General features: G+C 44.5%; 1 protein-coding gene across 8 annotated transcripts in view; it reads left to right on the top strand.

The window, feature by feature from the left end:
- DISC1 (DISC1 scaffold protein) overlaps positions 1–12787 on the top strand; it is a 433479-nt gene that overhangs the window by 209204 nt on the left and 211488 nt on the right. For 6 of the 8 annotated variants that reach the window (XR_006270957.1, XM_043477124.1, XM_043477125.1 and 3 more), the window contains 2 exons: positions 5208–5262; positions 9659–9761. Coding sequence is in view for 6 of the 8 variants with exons in the window: in XM_043477124.1 (XP_043333059.1) it covers positions 5208–5262; positions 9659–9761 (158 nt within the window). In the remaining 2 variants the exon portion in view is untranslated. Of the gene's footprint in view, positions 1–5207; positions 5263–6533; positions 6653–9658; positions 9762–12787 lie in introns of those variants that run through there. The other 2 variants (XR_006270956.1, XM_043477127.1) reach the window with 2 other exon arrangements.

The raw sequence follows: 12787 nt of genomic DNA, 5'->3' as shown, positions 1-12787 counted from the left end.
ATGGTATGGATCAGTGGTCTCAGCATACTTGGTCCTCTGGCTGGACTCTTCCTTCAAACTGTATCTCATCCTGAGTCACTGAATCTAAATTGCCTGGCTGATAGTCTTCCCTAAAAAGGTTTTATTCTGGCCCTTGACCATGTCTTGGCTTGTACTGTGTAGATTAGTTACTGTGAAAACGTGAAAGTGTGAGTCGCTCAGTCATGTCTGACCCTTTGTGCCTCCAAGGACTGTAGCCCACCAGGCTTCTCTTCCATGGAATTCTCAAGGCAGGAATACTGGAGTGGGAAGCTAGTCACTTCTCCAGGGGATTTAAGGGAGCCCCTTTTCACTCCTAACCTGAAGCTAAGGCATTTGTGTGCTTTTATACTAACCCAAAGGCTTCCTTGGTGGCTCAGATAGTAAAGAATCTGCCTGCAATGCAGGAGACCCAGGTTCAATCCCTGGGTTGGAAAGACCCTGGAGAAGGAAATGGCAACCCACTGCAGTATTCTTGCCTGGAGAATCCCATGGATAGAGGAGTGTGGTGGTCTACAGTCCATGGGGTCGCAAAGGGTCAGACACGACTGTGTGACTACCACTTCCACTTCAAAGGCCCCATAATCAGTTTTTAAAACCTCAAAGACATTGTCACATACAATTTTCTTATAGCCACCTGTCCTTAGAGCCTACACTACAAGGCAAGAATGTTTACAGTCTATTGCTGGAGAGGTTTTCTGTTTCCCCTGGGGTGAGTTGAAAATGAAATCATCTATTAGTCTGAAGCAAACAGAAGGGCCATTGTGACTCTTGTCTGGCGGCTCCCACACGGAGTAGACTTTTTCCCTTGGACCCTGGAGCATGCTGGAATCAAGATTGCCGGGAGAAATATCAATAACCTCACCACCCTTATGGCAGAGAGTGAAGAAAAACTGAAGAGCCTCTTGATGAACGTGAAAGAGGAGAGTGAAAAAGTTGGCTTAAAGCTCAACATTCAGAAAACTAAGATCATGGCATCCGTTCCCTTCACTTCATGGCAAACAGATGGGGAAACAATGGAAACAGAGAGATTTTATTTTCTTGGGCTCCAAAATCACTGCAGGTGGTGACTGCAGCTGTGAAATTAAAAGATGCTTGCTCCTTGGAAGAAAAGCTATGACCGATCTAGACAACATTAAAAAGCAGAGACTTCACTTTCCCAACAAAGGTCCGTCCAGTCAAGGCTATGGTTTTTCCAGTAGTCATGTATGGGTGTGAGAACTGAACTCTAAAGAAAGCTGAGCACTGAAGAATTGATGCTTTTGAACTGTGGTGTTGGAGAAGACTTGATAGTCCTTGGACTGCAAGGAGATCCAACCAGTCAATCCTAAAGGAAATCAACCCTGAATATTCATTGGAAGGACTGATGCTGAAGCTGAAGCTCCAATACTTTGGCTGCCAGATGCGAAGAACTGACTCATTTGAAAAGACCCTGATGCTGGGAAAGATTGAGGGCAGGAGGAGAAGGGGACGACAGAGGATGAGATGGTTGGATGGCATCACTGACTCGATGGACATGAGTTTGAGTAAACTCCGGGAATTGGTGATGGGCAGGGAAGCCTGATGTGCTGCAGTCCATGGGGTCGCAAAGAGTTGGACACGACTGAGCAACTGAACTGAGCTGAACTGGAGCACCAGTATGTAGGATCTTAATAACGCATGTGATTAATCATACTATTAAAAATGGAAATTTCACATGAGTTAGTTTGCTGTAGCTGCCATGACACGGTCCCGCAGACTGAGGGGCTTAAACACGGTGCTGGAGGCTGGAGGTCCGAGACTGAGGTGTGGGCAGTGCTGGTTCCTCCTAAGGCTGTGAGGCAAGAATCTGTGCCAGGCTTCTCTCCTTGGCTTGTGCATGATTGTCTTCTCCCCGTGTCTCTATTTGTGGTCTTCCCTGTGTGTCTCTCTCTCTTTTGTTCGAATTCCCCTCTTCATAAGGACACCAGTTATACTGGATTAGGGTCACCCTGATGGCCTCGTTTTAAATTGAGCACCTCTATAAAGACACTATCACCAAAAAAGGTACCATTCTGAGGCCACTAATATAATGAATTGGTTCTGGGGGCACACACTCAACCCATAACAGACCCCTGTATACTCAATTTCTTCTCACCACCACCAGTCTCAAGCCCAGCTGCCCCATCGTACTTTCTGTGCAGCATATTCTTCTTAATAGTCTCAGCTTTTCTGAGGCTTCATGTGTTGAGGGTGAATTTCAGTCAGATGATTTAAGTACCATTTGTGAGTAGAGGATAATGTCCATTTACAAATAAATGACTTAGTGTTGTAAATTCAGAGCTTCCCTGGTGGTTCCGACCGACCGTAAAGAATCTGCCTGCAATGCAGGAGACCTGGATTCAATCCCTGGGTCAGGAAGATCCCCTGGAGAAGGAAATGGCAACCCACTCCAGTATTCTTATCTGGGAAATCCCATGAACAGAGGAGCCTGGCGGGCTACAGTCCATGGGGTTGCGAAGAGTCAGATGTGACTGAGTGACTAAAACACACACACCTTGTAAACTCAACACCATTCTAAAATAGAATTCTAAAAACCAGTGTATACAGTGACAGTGTACCTCAAATGATTACTCATCTTCTGGAAGAGGGAGCATAGTTTAGTGGTTAGAAGAACAGACAGCTAAACTGCCTGGGTTATCATTCTCCCATTTACCATCTAGCTGACCCTGCGAAAATTTCTGAAATCGCTCCTGGAGTTTTCTTGTCTGAAGATGTAGATAGTATGGTACCTACTTCATAGAGTTATCTGAATTTGAAAGGCTAATCCATGTAAGGAATACAAGGGAGAGTGCCTGGTACACAGTAAGAGCTCAATAAATGTTTGACACTATTATTCCTAGGGTGGCTGCTTTTCAGGAAGACACTCGTTTGAGTAAATTAGGTCTGGTGTGTTTGTTAAAACATTATGTGCTAATTTGTGGAGACAATGTGTGTTTCCTGGGTACCGCATAATTTGATCTGAGAGAGCAGTTTTATTTGCCATTAATCATATGCAGGCTTCAAAGAAATGTGGGGATTCATTTTAATCACTGAAGTACATGTAACTCTTATTTATAAACATTTAACTCATCTAATTTGGTGGTTTTCAATTTGTATTCCTGCTCCTGGAATCATGATTTGGGGACCCCTGGAAGATCCCCTGGAGGAGGAAATGGCTACCCACTCCAGTATTCTTGCCTGGAGAATCCCATGGACAGAGGAGCCTGGTGGGCTACAGTCCATGGGGTTGCAGAGCTGGACACGACTGAGTGCATGATAAGCATGGGTGATGGTGGTAATATTCAGTGTGCGGGGTCTGTGTGACCTCATTTGTACCCCAGGCCAGACATCCCATCTCAGTCAGAAGAGACACCCTATTATCTATTGTATATATGACTATTCTGAGTAAAATTTCATTTGAAAGAACTCTACTACTAAAAATAGCTTGAAAATCACTCGCGTGGGGTATAGATGATTTATATTCTTCTGCCCCCTATTGCTTCCATCTGTGTGTACCCCAGGGATGCAACTAATGCTAATATTAGCCTGAGCAAAACATAATTAGGAAGGTAAATCTACTGCAAAAAGTAATATAGCATAAATTAAATAAATTAAATATAAATCAAATCAAATATAAAACAGTGCATTCAATTATCTGCCTCACTGCCTCCCTGCTTTAACATCAGTATTTTAGAGGAGACTAATCTTCTTTCTGGGACAGGGCCAAGACTGAGCCAAGACCAATGAATGTGTCAAACCCTGGAAGGATGGTGCTTGACCCGTTGGGCATGAGCTAAAGGCACTGCCATTCTGGTCAGCTAAATTCTGTCTTAATTGTTGATGCATGAACTAGTCTTTGTATGTGGCCGGGAAAACCTATGTATAAGATACTTTTATTATTACTTTAAATTAATTTATTTAAAAAATGAAGTGTAGTTGATTTATTATACAATGTGTTAGTTTCAGGTGTACCCCAAAGTGACTCAGTTATGTACGTATATATATGGCTTCCCAGGTGGTGCTAGAGGTAAAGAATCCTCCTGCAAACACAGAAGGTATAAGAGATGCGGGTTTGATCCTGGGTTGGGAAGATCCCCTGGACTCCAGTATTCTTGCCTGGAGAATCCTGTGGACAGAGGAGCCTGGTGGGCTACAGTCCATGGGGTTGCAAAGGGCCAGACGCGACTGAATGACTTGCACACACGTGCACACATATATGTATATTCTTTTTCAAATTCTTTTCCCGTATATTGAGATATTGAGTCTAGTTCACTGTGCTATACAGTAGGTCCTTGTTTACCTATTTTATATATACTAGTGTGTATATGTTAATCCCAAATTCATAATTGCCCCTTCCTCCCCATCTTTCTCCGTTGGTTATCATGTGTGTGTGAGCTCAGTCATGTCCGACTCTTTGTGGCTCCTTTGTACTTTTTCTCCCATAGATAACAGTGATGGAAATAAAGCCTGAGAGTTAGTTTCATTCATTCGTTTGATCATTCTGTAGATATTGACCGACCCACCTAGAAGCTCCAGGAATTATCTTGAACACCAAGGATACAGAAATGGACACAGGAGGATGCAGGCAGCTGCTCCAATTGTGGAACTCTTATTCCAAAGAGGGGAGAAAGAAATTACATGAGTAAATAAATATGTCAAGATGCATAGTGCTAAGGAGTGAAAAAGAAGCCGGGAAAAGCCTAAAGAGCAGAGAGTTCTATTTTAGATACTTTAAATATATGTGTCTTCTCCCTGTTGCACCTCCCTGCTAAACCCAGAAGATGCTTGGAACATATTGATTGAATTATTAACCCAAATAGATTATATTGGATCACCTGCCTGTGAGACTACCCTGGATAGACCATCCTTCTTGGAAGGTACTTGTAGGAATGTAATTTAATCTTTTGCTGCCAGAAACACATCTGAGTTGTTCACTCTGTCAGTAGATGTGCATTATGGGAATGATAACAGATTTTAATACCAGCCTAGGCAGAGAGTAATTAGGGAGGGAAAACTCAGCTTCCTAGAAACATAGTAATTTCAGTCAAATGGAACCAATTTGGCATCTTCTTTCCTACTGTTCTTCTTCAGCCGTTGGGCTGATGGAAGTTTCACTGTTTTGCCGTCTTGTGACATGTGGTAGGACTGAGCTTTTACCAAGACCAATGTCCTCTTTTCATTTCTTCTAGCCTCCAGGAAAGGATAAAATCCCTCAGCTTGTCACTTAAAGAAATCACTGCTAAGGTAAGTACCTTTCTATGCCCACTTTCTAAAGAAGTTGCTGAAGTTTTCTTTTGATGTAATTTCATGTCACAGATCACCTGGGCTCTGGACAAAATATAGACTTGGCAAAACCATTCTACAGGCTAAGTGATGGGCCAGCCAACGAGCCAGGGCCAAGGGCTGCTCCTCTGGTGGATGTTCTGACTGCGGTCCCTAGGCGTTGATGGGCTTGGCCTTTGGGAAAGGAAACATGATTACTGCTGTGCACAATCAAATGTCTTTGCTTAAAAAGGCTTCTAGGATGGGTGTAATCTGAGAAGTTGATTACATTCCCTTCCAGAAGGGCTGGGTTCAGGTTTTTCACGAACAGATGGAAATGGTACAGTAGGTGCTTGTTTTTTTTGTTTTGTTTTGTTTTTTAAAGTTAAGTTGATTTCGAAATCATTTTGCCTATCTTACCTGCCATTTATACTTCATATCAGGACCTTGGTTTGTATAGAGATAGAGGACCCAACATTATTCCCTGGGAGCTGCACAGTCAATTCACTTAAATAGTCAGTGTGTGGTCAGTGAGGATAACCACAGTAATGAAACAAAACCCTCCTCCAGAGAGATAGTTACTCCCCACTGAGTTATTGACAAACTCTGAAGCAGGATCAATTACCCTGTGAATTATTGTTAGAGGGGAGGCAGGCAGAGAACTAGGTCTGAATCATTAATGATTTGTGTTGGGTCTGGGAACCAGGGTGGGTATAAGATGGCTGAAATACACAAAGGGCAGGATTCTGAGCAGGGAGCAAAGAAGCCAAGAGTCCTCTGGCCTGGAGGGAAGATCTTGTTCTCTGTCTCCAGGGAAGAGAGCAAGAAGACCTGTGCGGGTGTGTAGACCCCAGCAGAGCCAAGAAGGTGGAAGTATTCTTGGCAAAAAATGTCCACAGTGGCTCTGGTCCTTTTCCTGGTTTTTGTGTCTAGTTCACTTTTGAAAAAACTTTATATGATTTTGCTAGAGACCGCGCAGCAGCAGTTTGATGGGCAGTTCTGCCCCGCATCGAAAGAGAGCCTCCTGTGAGGACTGAGCCTTGGACCTCAGAACGCTTGATGCCCACCTGCCCTGCCTTCCCAAAGATCCACCCCAGAATGCTCACCCAGAGCAGAAGGGCAGGAGGAGACTCAGGCGGCCGGCAGGGGACCTGAAGCCACATGCAGAACTTGGGAAAGGGCTTTATTTCAGGCTCCCAGGCTGAATGTGGCTGGCACCTTGACACTGGCTTGGTTTACCAATTTTGTTATAGGAAGCAAGAGCGGATGCTAGACAGCACACCTGGATTTCTGCCTTATCAGTGACGGTGATGTCCCCATTGACATTCCTGTCCATCCACTTCTGTGACCTCCAGTGGAGCCACAGGGGGAGGTGAGGTGGGGCCAAAGCTTCCTGGATGGGGAGGCGGTCGAAGTACCTCTTGTACTTCCTACTAGAACTTATGCCATTTATAAGTACATCCTAATTTCTGTGTAGAATTAAAACGTGGAAGGACTCTTGGGTTTAGGTTTATTGAGCATCAGATAAACACATACTGTGTGTGTAACACGGATGAGTCTGGATCCCATCAGGGAGGATGTAGATGTGCATAATCTGTAACACAGATGGTGTTTGTATGTGTGTGTTTTCTATGACATCTTATATCACGCACACACACACATTCACACGTGCACACGACACTGGGATTTGTTGATCGTCTCCAGCTGCTATGATTTGCCCAAATGCCAAAAGTCTTTTGCTTTGTTTGTATCTTTTCTCTAAAACATTTACAAAAAAAATTACAATTCCCTTGCTTTTTCATAAAATTAATGAATGCATGCCTATGATTTTAAAATGGAAATGGAAAAGCTCCATTTGATAATGGGTTCCTTAGGGTTTAATTTTATTTGGAAATAAAAAAGGAGATGCAGATTTTCTGGGGCACGCATGCCTGCAGGCATGTGTGTTTATGTATGTAGGTAGGTGTGTACATGTGCACATACATGAATGTGTGTGTGTATATGAGGGCCATATATTAGTCTATAGAGAATTAAAACTGCTCAGTCGCACGCAACAACTTTCTGTCTACTCTGAGCTTGATTGACTGGTGACCTTGAAGTCAAAGTCACAGCTTGGCCCACTTTTCTTTCTTCAGTGTATTAGACACAATAATCTGATATTCTTTCAACTCCTTCCTCAAAGAGAGCTGGCACCTGCCTTCCACTCATTACATTTTTTGACTCTTATGGGTTACCCAAACCAAAGGTAATTAGGGGATAAATGAGATGGAAGAAAGTGTTGGAAATAAATGGGGTATCCGGAGGTTGGTAGATATTAGATTACATTCAGCAGTGCCGGAAAGAATGTACATTGCAATTTAATAAGAAGATTTAGAGGTTGTTTCATATTAATAGTGACAGCTCGCTCAATAAAAGAGAAACTGACCCAATTATGGTTAAAAGAGACTGTGAGCTAAAATCAGAAATACTGGACGTACTTGGGTGAGGTGTAGCAATCATGACCGGGGTAATCGAGTTGACAGAAATGTCCTGGGACCTCTGGTGACATGCTTTTGACCAAGGGGAGGGGGCGTTCCTGTCATCAGCATGGAGTCCATGAGACAGTGCTTGGGCGGATGTCAGAGCAACTTCCTTTAACTTCTGGTCCTGACACTGTGATGGATCTCAGGACCATTGAGAGGGTGTCTCCAAATTGATGGCTTTGGACAGCAGTTGCTCTGCTCTGCTGGTGCGGGCTTTGGGGTAGAAGCCTTTACGCTGTCCCTTCATCCAGAGATTTTATAAAGAGATTTATAAAGAGAGTTTTATAAAGAGGTTTGGGAGATTACAGCTGCTTAATGGAAAGGGACATGCTGAAGGCCATGGGGGCAAGTGTGTACTATTTTAGACGGGGTGGGTGAGGTTTGTGTTGATTTTAGAAAGAATCTCTGTTGAAGTCTGAGGTCAGCAAAGCACTTCAAGGTGATAATATCTAGCATGAGCTGGAAACTTCTGGGGAGATTAAATTTTATATTTTCTCTGGGCTCTGTGAACCCACCTGGGTTTTTATTTCTTGAATGGAATGTTAGGTTTTTGGCAAGAAAAGAGGGGTGCTTCTAAGTAACATCCTTTGTGGATCCCCCAGATGTCTTCACATATGTATTCATTGTTATTCAGCCATGCTCTGTGCTTTTTTTGAACTGGAGGTTTTTTTAGGTAGTTCATTAATCTCAGTATAGGTAGCAGTTGAATACAAGGTTTTTGCTTTAAATAAAAGAAACAAAATGTTGTATTTTAGTTTCAACAAATACAAAATAGCCTAAGAAATCTGGAAAAACAAAGTGAGATTTAAGATTTTTGCTATTTTTTAAAGATCAAGAAAGATGTAGGAAGTGAAATGCTAAAACCTGCAAACTTTCCTGAGATCTACTTGTCTATTTTTCAAATCTGCCCTTGATCGCAACGTCTGTGCACCGTTCTTTCCTGCCTACTGTGTGCCAGACACAGAATGAAATCCCTGCTCCCATAGTGTGTGTGGTCCCCAGAGATACAAGAGGAAAATGAAGGGAGAATGACGGAGTGTCAGCTGGACAGGGCGGTACCGACAGACACCCTGCAGGGGCAGGCGGCCGGGGAGGGAGGGCCAAGCGGTGGTTCTGTTTTGTGGGTGAGTCACACGGCCCTTCTTCCCAAGGCAGAGCCCTGTGGGCTGTGCCCCCAGGGACCAGCAGAGCCACTCGAGGAGGGTGTCAGCACGCAGAGGCCTGGGGAGGGGCAGGCAGAGGGCTCCGCTTACTTACTTGTGGCTGTGTCTGGTTGTGGGAGCTCATCTGTTTCTTCCTTCCCTCCCCTTCCTCCCTCCCTCCTCCCTCCTTTCCCTCCTCCTTCCCTCCCTTCTTCCCTTCCTCTCCCTCCTCCCTCCTCCTCCCTCCCTCCTCCTCCTCCTCCTCCTTCCCCTCCTCCCTCCCTCCTCCCTCCTCCTCCTCCTTCCCCTCCTCCCTCCCTCTTCCCTCCCTCCTCCTCCTCCTTCCCCTCCTCCCTCCCTTCTTCCCTCCCTCCCCCTGCTCTCTTCCTCCTCCTCCTTCCCCTCCTGCCTCCTCCTCCTCCTTCCCCTCCTCCCTCCCTCTTCCCTCCCTTCTCCCTCCTCTCTCCTCCCTCCCTTCTTCCCTTCCTCCTTCCCTCCCTCCTCCCTCCTCTCTTCCTCCCTGCCTCCTTCCCTTCCTCTCTTCTTCCTTCCATCCTTCCTTCCTTTATGCATTGCTTGTTTTTTAAGAACTCTCCTGCAGTTATTCTGTATCACCCCCTTGCTACTTAGAAACCCAGGAATCTGGCTGGTGCCTGTCGCCCTCTCATCTCTGCCTGAGTAAATGATGGTTCATGGCTGTCTCTCTCCTTCTAGGTGTGTATGAGTGAAAGACTCTGCAGTGCCCTGAGAAAGAAGGTTAACGATATTGAAACCCAACTGCCAGCGTTGTTTGAAGCCAAAATGCTTGCCATCTCAGGTACCTGGGGACAGAGGGGACATGGAGACAGTTGGAGTGAGTGATGACAACCACCACACCCCTGTCTTGTTCTGGATTAACAGTCTACCTGTACCTGAATATTGTGTAGCATTCTACCTGTCACTTGACAACTCAGAGCCTTTGCGGGGAGTCTCACTGAAACTCATGGAATAGATGGGCAGCATGGCTTCTTTATAAGGGATGGGTTGTTAGTTTTTAGTTGCTAAGCTGGGTTCAACTCTTGTGACCCCATAGACTGTAGCCTGCCAGGCTCCTCTGTCCATGGGATTCTCCAGGCAAGAAGACTGGAGTGGGTTACCATTTCTTTCTCCAGAGGATCTTCCCAACCCAGGGGTTGAACCAGCATCTCCTGCATTGCAGGCGGAGTTTTTACCACTGACCCAGGGTAGTCGTATAAGGGATGGGTAAGACTCTTAAAAATGCACAAGCACACATTATATAAAATAGCTATTTGTGTAGTTTGCATTACCAGTTTCTGTTTAAGAGTTTAGAGACTAGATGTAATCTGGGTGCCATGTAATCCTAGTCAGGGTTTCTACAGATTTATGTATCTGGAGATGCTCAGTGAGGGTGTGATCAACCACTTGCTATGGGGGAAAGAGTGGTAACAGGAGACAAACTGATGTACTCAGAGTAACAACCTAGTCATAGATAAGAGATTTTTGGAGGATTTTCAGTGGATCATTATCCTTCCTTAATTTGGTAGTTATAAAGGGATATACTTTTCCATTAATCAGTAGGCTGAAAACACGAGTCTCTGAAAATAGGATCTTACTCTATCATTTGAACAGTACTTAAAGAAAAGGTTTTTTTATTTACTGGCTGTGGTGGGTCTTTGTTGCTGTACCTGGGCTTTCTCTAGTTGCTGGGCAGGTTTCTTGTTGTGGTGGCTTCTTATTGTGGATCATGGGCTCGGTAGTTCTGGCCATGGGCTTAGTTGCCCTGAGGCATGTGGAATCTTCCCGGACAAGGGATCAAGCCAGTGTTCCCTGCATTCTTAGCCACTGGACCACCAGGGAAGCCCCTGAACAGTGCTTTTGAACATTCCTCTTCATTTGTTATTTTATTTTCACATCAGCTCTATCAGATAGGAGGAAGAAACACTGTGATCCCGAGGAACAGAGGGAGAGATTGAGGCCCTGGAATATGTCCTGTGGTTAAGTTCACTCCATTAACTGAGTGGGGCTAGATCAGGGCTCGTGTCCAGGTGTGATGTATGGATTTTTAACCCAGTTATGTAATGACAGCCTGTTTTATAAGTTGAATGAATCCATAGCTCATCAGCTCCAGAAGAATCATAAAAATTTAATGAAAAGGTATAATAATTACATGTATGGGTTTTAAATGGCATTTTAAGAAGGAATACAATAATTGGCAGCTTCTGCTCTTCAGATCATTAAACAACTAATGTTGGCAGCTAACGAGCAATTTGGTGCCTGGCGCAGTCACGCGTGTTATTTACAACCCGTAGAACACGTGGACGCACATGTGGGCCTCAGCTCTCAACAGCTTCACATTTCATTTCCTTCGAATTATGGCCCCATTTGCTAAGAGGAAAAAAGATTGAATACAATCTTGCTTCTGAGTTAGGGTTTTTGCCTTTCTTAATCAATGTATCTTTCTCAGGAATCCAGGTGGATGTGTCTCTATTAAGCCCAAGGGAGGAGATGCATCATTTGGGCAGCAGAGAAACCCTCTCTCAAATGTGAATTATCTCATTTAGGATGTGGCGAAAATTCTTAAGATGGTATCTTGCACAGAGGGCCTGAGTTTTCTGTGTAGTTTTTAGATCAGCTGAGAAATTGGTGAGACCTGATTGGATGAGGGATCCCCCGAGTTAGCTGGGGTGGGAACACACTCCCCATATCCTATTTCCTGACACTCTTGAGCCCCTTGGTGAACAGCCCTTTCAGTCCATGGACTGCCCTGTGAGTTAGGTTGGTGACAGATTGTCATCATTAACTTCCGTGGTGATACTGGTTTAGTCACTAAGTCCCACTCTTTGCAACCCTATGGGCTTAGCCCACCATGCTCCTCTGTCCATGGGATTTTCCCAGCAAGAATCCTGGCATGAATTGCCATTTCCTCTGGGGATCTTCCTGATCCAGGGATCAAACTCACGTCTCTTGTATCTTCTGCGTTGGTGGGCAGATTCTTTACCGCTGAGCCACCCGGGAAGCCCCTTAACTTCTGTACATAATGCAATTTCCATTTCCTTTTGAGCTGTGCTCCATAGCAGGGAGAGTTGAGGAGGGAAGAGGTACTCTCCTTAGGATGCTGGCAGGTCTGTTTTTTTTTTTTTTTTAATTAGTTGGAGGCTAATTACTTCACAACATTTCAGTGGGTTTTGTCATACATTGATATGAATCAGCCATAGATTTACACGTATTCCCCATCCTGATCCCCCCTCCCACCTCCCTCTCCACCCTATTCCTCTGGGTCTTCCCAGTGCACCAGGCCCGAGCACTTGTCTCATGCATCCCACCTGGGCTGGTGATCTGTTTCACCATAGATAGTATACATGCTGTTCTTTCAAAACATCCCACCCTCACCTTCTCCCACAGAGTTCAAAAGTCTGTTCTGTATTTCTGTGTCTCTTTTTCTGTTTTGCATATAGGGTTATCGTTACCATCTTTCTAAATTCCATATATATGTGTTAGTATGCTGTAATGTTCTTTATCTTTCAGGTCTGTTTTTATATCATCAGAATAGCAAACCCTCACTCTGTTAGACAAAAGCACAAACATCTCCAAGAGAGGCCTTTCTCTATTTTAGGATCTCTGTGAGGATGCTGGGACAATGCTCAGAGGTTCTTAGAAGCCCTACTGAATGAGAGGACCTTGTGGGGTACCCTTAGATTCTTAGAGGGCCTTTCGTCTGTCTGAAAGCTTCTAGATCTCCCATCCTGGTTTTGATCAATGGACTGAGGATTTCTCTTGATTTAAGAACCATCTGCTCTCTGCAGAGAGAGGGAATAATAAAAATACATTGGTTGGATACAATGT

This window comes from Cervus canadensis, chromosome 8 (assembly GCF_019320065.1).
Source record: "Cervus canadensis isolate Bull #8, Minnesota chromosome 8, ASM1932006v1, whole genome shotgun sequence".
Classification (NCBI taxonomy): domain Eukaryota; kingdom Metazoa; phylum Chordata; class Mammalia; order Artiodactyla; family Cervidae; genus Cervus; species Cervus canadensis.
This window is presented reverse-complemented; position numbering and strand designations above follow the sequence as displayed.